Raw genomic sequence first — 8,861 nt, forward strand, 5'->3', positions numbered from 1 at the left:
TTATTTGCACATTTTACACTCTCTACCCTTTGCAGGGCAAGTCCCTGTGTGTGGATATGATCCTCCACAACTGAAACACTTTAATGGGCCCTGTGTATGGCGTGTTGTGAGCTTATTAGCTTCAGCAAAATTTTTATCCTTAGACTCAATTTCCTTGACTTGTAGTGTACTTTGTTCGTCACTGCGACCTTCTAACAGCATGGCCTTTAAATCAAAATTGGGGTCTCGCAGTGCCCTTTTCCGAATTTTTGATGACGTCCCTCCTATGATGATTTGCTCTTCTATTTCAAATTCGACATCGTGAAATTCACACATGTGAGCCATAGTTCTTAGACGGGTATGAAACTGATCAAGAGTTTCTTGTTGTGCTTGAGTTGCTTGTCTAAATCTATAAACTTCATACCGCCGATTCTTTTGAGGTTCAAAATACTCGGTTAGTTTAGCCTTCGCAGAGTCGAAGTCATCTGCTTCACCAACATCGGTTAAATTCTTAAAAATTTCTCTGACTCTCGGTCCTGCTTGATACAACAGCAGTGCGCGTTTACGTGTGTTATCAGTAATTCCACTAGCTACCAAAAACATTTCGAAATCACCCAGCCAGTCGTTCCAACGGGTGGCAAGGCTTGCTCCCACTTCCGCATGAGGACGAAATTCTGCTACTGGTTTGATCGAAACAGATGGAAGTTGAGACATGACTACTTGAAGAAATTGTAACACAACATGAGAAACGAAATTTTCTCCTCGTCGCCAATGTTATATTCTTGTTTTATCACAAATAGATCTTAGTCAGAGAGAAACAACTGTACACATCGGTCGAATAATAACAACTCAACTGCACAATGGTTAGGATTAACAACAACAACATATTGAAATATCACAAGGATTACGACATAGGGTGTCCATGTTTACACTATATTACAAACAATAGCTCTATTTTTGTATATTCTAACACTCCCACTCAAAAAATAGATTATAACAATTAAAAAAAAGTTGTTCATGAGTCTCTGCTCAAACTCTGTTTGTTATGTTCATCATCATTCGAAATTTTTCAAACAGTGTTCTTGGTAGTGCCTTTGTGAGCATATCAGCAATCATATCGTTAGTAGGACAGTACTTTAAAATTAACTAACCGTTCTCCACTTTTTCTCTGATGAAATGGTGCTTGATGTCTATGTGTTTTGTTCTAGCATGAAACTTCGGATTTTTAGACATCGCGATTGCTCCTTGATTGTCTTCCTGAACAACTGTAGGCTCTTCTTGAGTAAAATTCAAGTCAGCAAGTAGTGAGCGAAGCCATACTGCCTCCTTGGTAGCTAGACAGGCTGCAACGTATTCTGCTTCGGTTGAGGAGAGAGCTACGCTGGTTTGCTTCTTGCTTGCCCAACTGACAACTCCACCACAGATTGTAAACATGAAGCCAGACTGAGATTTACGTCCATTTACGTTACCTCCCCAGTCTGCATCAACAAATCCACTAAGTTGTACTCCCTCTTCTTTTGAACCATCAAATTGAATTCCCCAGTCTAGTGTACCTTTGATGTAACGTAAGATACGTTTGACACTTTGCCAATGTTCTCCACTTGGGTTAGAACTAAATTGATTGACAGATCCAAGAGCTTGTGCAATGTCTGGTCTTGTTGCTGTAACTGCATAAGTAAGACTTCCAATAAGTGCTTGATATCTCTTCTTATCAACAGGATCGCCTTCATTTGCAAGTAGTGTTGAACCTGTCACTTGTGGTGTTGATACTTCTTTACAATTTTGCATTCCATATTTCCATAGCAAATTTGAAAGATATGTGCTTTGATGCAGCAACATCCTTTTTTCAGCTCTGTTACGTTCAATCTGAATTCCAAGACAATAACGAGCTTCACCCAGATCTTTCATGCAAAACCGTTTTTGCAATGCTTCTTTCTTAATTTGAAATAGCTGCTTACTGCTACAAGCTAACAGCATATCATCGACATATAAAGCAATGATTATAAATTCTGCTCCCACACGCTTGACATACAAACAAGAATCAGCTTGACATTGCTCGTAGTCGTTATTCTTCATGTATGCATCCATTGTTTTAAACCAACATCTTGATGCTTGCCTCAGTCCATAAATACTTTTATTCAACTTGCAAACAAAGTTTTCTTTGCCTTTTTCTTTGTAGCCTTCTGGTTGTAACATGTAAATCTCTTCTTCTAGTTCTCCATTAAGAAACGCTGTTTGGACATTTGATGCAGTTCTAAATCCAACTGATTTGCAATAGCAAGTACTGAGCGAATTGATGTGTATCTTGCTACAGGAGAGAATGTCTCTTCATAATCAATACCTTCTTCCTGAGAATAGCCTTTAGCAACAAGACGTGCTTTATATCTCTCAACTGCTCCATTAGCATCATGTTTAATCTTGAAGACCCAACGACATCCAACTGGTTTACGTCCCTTTGGGAGTTCAACAAGATTCCAAGCTCTGTTCTTGATAAGTGATGTGTATTCACTATCAAGGGCTTCTTTCCACTTTACTTTTGCAGATGAATTCAATGCTTTTTGAATTGTTGTAGGTTCTTCAGTATTCTCATTTAAAGTATCAGCATTTAAAGACTCTTCAAATTCCCACCAATCACCAGTAATGAAACCGTCTCTTTCTGGAGGCTTTCTTGTACGGTTTGAGCGTCTAGGCTCTTGCAAGTCTTCAGCATCTTGACTTTCCGCATTTCGATTGTTTTCATTATCTGTTTCAAGGTCTGCAACTCTTTCATCATACTCAGTTTCTAGTTGTTCTTCATCAGATTTGAAAACTGGTTTAACAGTAGAATCTATCTTCTTTGTTTCCACTGTTTGATGTTGAATACGACCTCTGAACTCATTTTCAACAAAAACAACATCTCTAGATTCATAAAGTTTCTTTGTTCTTGGATCAAATAGACGATACGCCTTTCTGTAAAGGCTGTACCCAACAAAGATGCACTTTCTAGATCTTGAATCAAATTTCTTTGTGAGCTCTTTTGGAATGTGCATGTAAGCATCACATCCAAATACTTTCAAATGTGCAACATCAGGTTTTCTTCCATAAAAACTTTCATATGGAGTCATTTCCTTCACTGCTTTAGTGGGACTACGATTCCTCAAAATGACTGCTGTTGCAACTGCTTCTCCCCAAAAATCATTTGTTAATTTAGCAGCATGCAGCATTGACCTTGCAGTCTCTTGAATGGTTCTGTTCATTCTCTCTGCGACCCCATTCTGTTCTGGTGTTCTTGGGACACTTCTCTGCTTTGAAATACCTTTGAGTGTCAAGAAATCATAAAATTCCTTGGAACTATACTCCCCACCATTATCTGATCGTAGATTTTTGATTCTCTGTCCAGTGATATTTGTTGCCATGGCTTCAAACTCTTTGAACGTTTGAAGAACTTCATCTTTGTTTTTTACAAAGTATATTGCAGTAAATCTTGATTTATCATCGATGAAGGTAACAAAATATCGATGTCCACCCAGACTGGTTGTTTGCATTGGCCCACATACATCACTGTGCACAATCTCTAGTAGCTCAGTAGCATGTGTAGCTTGACCTTTAGGAAATGAGTTTCGTGTTTGTTTTCCCTCGACACAGGCCTCACAAAATTGCATATCTTTTGAATCATTGAACTTTAGTCCCTCAACTAGTTCCTCATCTTGCAACGTTTTCAAATTCTTCACTCCTAAATGGCCAAACCTCTGATGCCATAGTTGTAAGGAATCATCTGCACTGTTAGCTTCATGTGCTAATTCATTCATTGGTAGACAGTCAAGAATAAACAACTTTCTGTCTTTTCTTCCTAAACCCAAGGTTTCTCCATCGCTATTTAGGATTAGACATTTGTCCTCATTGAAAACCACTGAAAAATTCCTTTTGACAATTGCACTGATTGAGAGCAAATTCTTTGCCAAATCTGGAACAAACAGCACTTCAGCCAATTCAACAGGCTTCCATTTCCCTTCGACTTTGACCTTAACCCAAACTGACCCTGTACCTTGTGCCAATACAACTCTGTTGTCACCCTAGCGTACTTTCTCTGGTACAGCAAATTCACGAAAATTCACCATCCTTTCTTTGCACCATGACATGTGCTGAGATGCACCAGAGTCAATAATCCAGGTATTCGCTTCTTTCTTGTCTGTATTGGCTGTTGCCCAAAAGAGAGTATGCCTGGCTTCCATTTCTGTAACATTAGCTTGCTGTCTCGGCCTTTCGCTTGACTTCTTAGGTTTCTTACAGTCTCTTGCCCAATGTCCTTTTAAACCGCAGTTGTAGCATTTCCCTTTTTTGTTGGTGGATTTCACTTGGTGTCCAGCAACTCTAGACATCTCCTTCGTGGTAACAAGTGCCTTTTCCATCGCAATTCCAAGGTCAGATGAAATTTCAGATCGTTTTCTTTCTTCATGTAGCAATCTGGCAATAATGAATTCTAGGGTGAGTTGATCTGCCCGTGATTCAAGTGCAACAATAAGGTTATTATAGGAATCTGGCAAACTGCACAAAAGAGTCGCCACTTGATCCTCTTCAGAGACTTGCGCTCCCATTGAAGCCATTTGCTCTGCCAAACTTCTCATTTTGTTTATGTGTTCCATCATTGTATCATTTTCTGACATTGTCGCAGTAAAATACCTCTTTCGTAAAAACAACTTGTTAGCCAGTGATTTGACTTCATAGTGATTTTCTAATTTTGACCACGCTTCGCCAGCTGTATTCGCTGATCGAACCAAAGATAACTGACTGTCACTTATCAATAAACAAATGGTCGCCAGTGCTTTCCTCGCACGCTTTCGAAATTTCTGCACAAAAGCTTCCGTGGTTCCTTCCCCTGCAGGTTCCACTTCTTCGCCAGAAACTATACCCCAAAGATCCTTATCTTCGAGAACCATTTGCATTTTGAACTTCCATAAATGAAAATTCGTTCCATCGAACTTATCAATGTGCTGTGACATAAACTCCATCGGTTTCGCAGCCATAATTCGCACTGAATTTAAAATCGTCGAAAGTCAGCTTCTCGGCAAATTCTATTCGAATTTATCAAAACTCCTGGGCCCATAACCTGTTAAAATCAGGAGTTTTACGCACAGAAACAAGCGATTTAAGATAAATTCATCCATAACATAACGGCGATTACAACTCGAACGAAAACTTAGACGAAGTAAATTCTTACAGCTCACAGCATGACAGCGTGCAATAAAAGCGGAAGTAAACGTAATTTCGTAACTAAACAATAGCTCTATTTTTTGTATATTCTAACAGAAAGCAGCTATTACTAAACCACCAGTTATGGCATATTTTGATGCTAAGAAGGACACTGTGTTAACAGTTGATGCCAGTCCAGTGGGTTTGTCGGGAATACTATCTCAAAGATCCGCATGTGGTGCAGATAGACCAGGCGAGGAAGGGGGGGTATCGTCACCCATCAAGGGAATTTGCAAGACCAACTCTATTTGATCAATTTCGATACGCTGATTACGAAAATCAATGTTATACGGAGAAATTCGGTACCAGGAAGCCTCTATTTCACGTTCAAACCTCGTTTTCGTCCAAATTTGAACGTTGAACGAAAGTTTGTAAATGAATCGATTTTTATCAATTTCGATGTGCTGATTTCAAAAAATTATCTTATAAATGTAAATTCAGTACCAGGAAGTCTCTATTTCATGTTCAAACCTCATTTTCAACAAAATTTGAACGTTGAAAAAAGTTTGTAAATTGTTTATTCTCATCAATTTCGATATACTGATTTCGAAGGTTGATCTCATACGGCGGAATTCTGAATGCACTGGTCCCTTTTTCATGCTGAAATCCTTTATTTAACGTTTTCAATATTTCTAGAGTAAAATCTGCTGCACACATGGATTTGCTTTAAAAGCTTGAAAAAGATTATGTCAAAAGGCTATATAAAACGGCTAATAAACATTTAAAGTTGTGAACAATCTTTTGGTGGTACAAAACTTGAAAATGGCATTGAAAAAAGCAAACATTTAGTAAACTAAAGCTTTTCGTCTGACACTCTTCAGACTTTAAAACGTCAGAACATAGATCGAAAACTCTACGCTAGGAAATATGTATACCTAGTTGTGGATCGAAATAGGCCAATCAGAAACAGAAGCACATGACTGTATAGTTTGACCAATCAGTGCCGCTTGCCTATTGAGAATGTTACCAATGGAGTCCTAAGGTGAAAACGAACTCCTTTTTTCTACACAGAAGCGGTTTTCTCGTGCTTATGTAGATAGATTCCGAAACTGCTAGGTAGAACGACGATCGGGCTTTACCAATAATCCGAAACATGTCGCCATTATAGTTTTTGCACAATCAGGGTTTTCTAGTATATGCTGCCTGATTGCAGAATCGCAGGTTTTAGTTGTAATTTTAGATTTGCAAGACCGAGGTGGCTGTTCTCTTTGGGGAAGTGTTTTGTTTCTAATATTAGACGGAACATGTTGTTTTATTCTATCCTCCAATCTTTGGTTAGTGCGTCCTACGTAGCCAGAATCACACTGGCACGTAAATTCATATACAACGGAACTTTTTTGTGTGGCAGGAACGCAGTCCTTTTGAATGGACGGAAGGGCCTTTTTCGTACTATAAACAACACGTGGGTTGACTGCAAAGAAACAATTTGCAATGGCCTGTTTTATTTGGCTTTCAAAACGTAGGGAACTGTCACTGATCCAGGGTAGTTTTAGATAGACCGGGCACTTTTGAGGACCAAATTTTACGTCAGCCGAGAAATTTCCTATCTTCTCCTTAATGTAAACTGAAATAACATCCTCTGGATAGCCGTTCTCCAGAAAGATCTCAGTTAGATTTTTACTGTGCTACTTAAATTGTCATACAGAAAATTTATTCAGTGGTCTTGCTTCATGCTGTCTATCATATCAACATTGCTTCAATTGAAAGGCGAGCAATAGTTGGTCTTCACGCATTCTCCGGCAATGATTATGTGTCCATGATTTCCAAAAAAAGGGAAAAAGTCATTCTGAAAAGCAATGTTAAAGCGCAACGAATTCGTGAGCACTTTTGCAAGGCTTGGAACAGATGTCCAGCCCATCCAATTGCTATTGAGGTCCTGGAGAAGTTTACATGCTTTCTTTAATTTTCTAAGTGACAAACTAAGTGAAAATAGTTTTTCAACATTGTCACCAAGGCCAATGACGCCCGCTCAAAGAGTTTCTGGAAGATTTTTGAAACTTACGGAAAAGTGTTTGAACTTAGTTTAATGCCACCGTGTGTTGCCAATCTCATTTGCACAAAGCTACATTAGCTTATGTTGCAAACATTTACAGAAATGCAGACCAGTTGGAGTTAAGCATTGGCAGTCCAGTTGATCATGGTTGGGATGCAGCCGGTAACGCATATTGGAGTAAAGACATATACCTAGATAATAATGCCGAGCTGCTTCTAAATATCAATCAAGATGCTGAAGAAGACAATATTGACCCAATGAATGACAATTGCTTTGAGGATGAGTATAGCAATGACTCTGATGACAACGGATACTAGAATGTTTATTCAAAACAACTTTAAATGTTTATTAGCCGTATTATATTGCCTTTTGACACAATCTTTTTTAAGCTTTTAAAGCAAATCTATGTGTGCAGCAGATTTTACTCTAGAAATATTGAAAACGATAAAAAAACGATTTCAGCATGAAAAAGGGACCAGTGCATTCAGAATTCCGCCGTATGAGATCAACCTTCGAAATCAGTATATCGAAATTGATGAGAATAAACAATTTACAAACTTTTTTTCAACGTTCAAATTTTGATGAAAACGAAGCTTGGACACGAAATAGAGGCTTCCTGGTACTGAATTTACATTTATAAAATAATTTTTTTAAATCAGCACATCAAAATTGATAAAAAATCGATTCATTTACAAACTTTCGTTCAACGTTCAAATTTGGACGAAAACGAGGTTTGAACGTGAAATAGAGGCTTCCTGGTACCGAATTTCTCCGTATAACATCGATTTTCGTAATCAGCGTATCGATATTGACCAAATAGCGTTGGTCTTGCAAATTCCCTCGATGGGTGACGATACCCCCCTTCCTCGCCTGGTCTAAGAAGGTAAAGTTGTTGCATATGCTAGCCGAGCATTATCAGACGTAGAACTTCGGTACTCTCAAACGGAGAAGGAGGCTCTTAGCATTTTTTGGGCCATAGAACATTTTCATTTATATCTTTATGGTCATTCATTTACACTGGAAACGGATCACAAGCCTTTAGAAATGCTATATGAGAGGGCAAACTCAAAACCATGTGCTAGAATTGAGCGGTGGGTTCTTCGCTTACAGCCGTACAATTTCCAAGTCAAATATAAACCAGGACCAACTAATCAGGCTGATTTTCTATCACGACACCCTTCTACGTCTAACACTGGAAAACAAAGCAAGATTGCTGATGAATATGTACAATTCATAGTACAAAACGCTGTTCCAAAGTCAATGAGTCTTTCTGAAATTCACGAAGAGACAGATAAAGACAGAGTTTTAAAAGCACTTCGAGCTGCAATTCGTCTCAATCGTTGGGATGCTGATACTGTTAAACCTTTTCGACCTGTCATAGATGAACTGTCTATTGATTCGTCAAATATAATACTACGTGGTGACAGATTGTTATACCTGAATCTTTGCACAAGAAAGCAGTTGACTTAGCCCATGTAAGTCACCAGGGATTAGAGAAAACCAAAGCACTTCTACGTGAAAAGATCTGGTTCCCTGGCATTGATGTACTTGTCAAGGAGACTATCACAAAATGTGTGCCTTGTCAAGCGGTCGGGAGAAGTAGTCCTCCTGAACCACTCCACATGACGGAAATGCCAAGTGCACCTTGGCAAAAGATTAA

General features: G+C 38.7%; 1 protein-coding gene across 1 annotated transcript; it reads right to left on the reverse strand.

The window, feature by feature from the left end:
• LOC135686182 (uncharacterized) lies at window positions 1–693 on the reverse strand. The gene has a single exon (XM_065202367.2). It carries the CDS (start codon window positions 691–693, stop codon window positions 1–3), a length of 693 nt encoding a protein of 230 aa, XP_065058439.2.
• Window positions 694–8,861: the final 8,168 nt, after the last annotated feature.

Source organism: Rhopilema esculentum, chromosome 15 (assembly GCF_057945365.1).
Source record: "Rhopilema esculentum isolate cy_ngs chromosome 15, ASM5794536v1, whole genome shotgun sequence".
Lineage (NCBI taxonomy): Eukaryota > Metazoa > Cnidaria > Scyphozoa > Rhizostomeae > Rhizostomatidae > Rhopilema > Rhopilema esculentum.

Coding starts and splice junctions, on each gene's coding strand:
- LOC135686182 (XM_065202367.2), bottom strand. CDS start 693: ATGTCTCAACTTCCATCTGTTTCGATCAAACCAGTAGCAGAATTTCGT.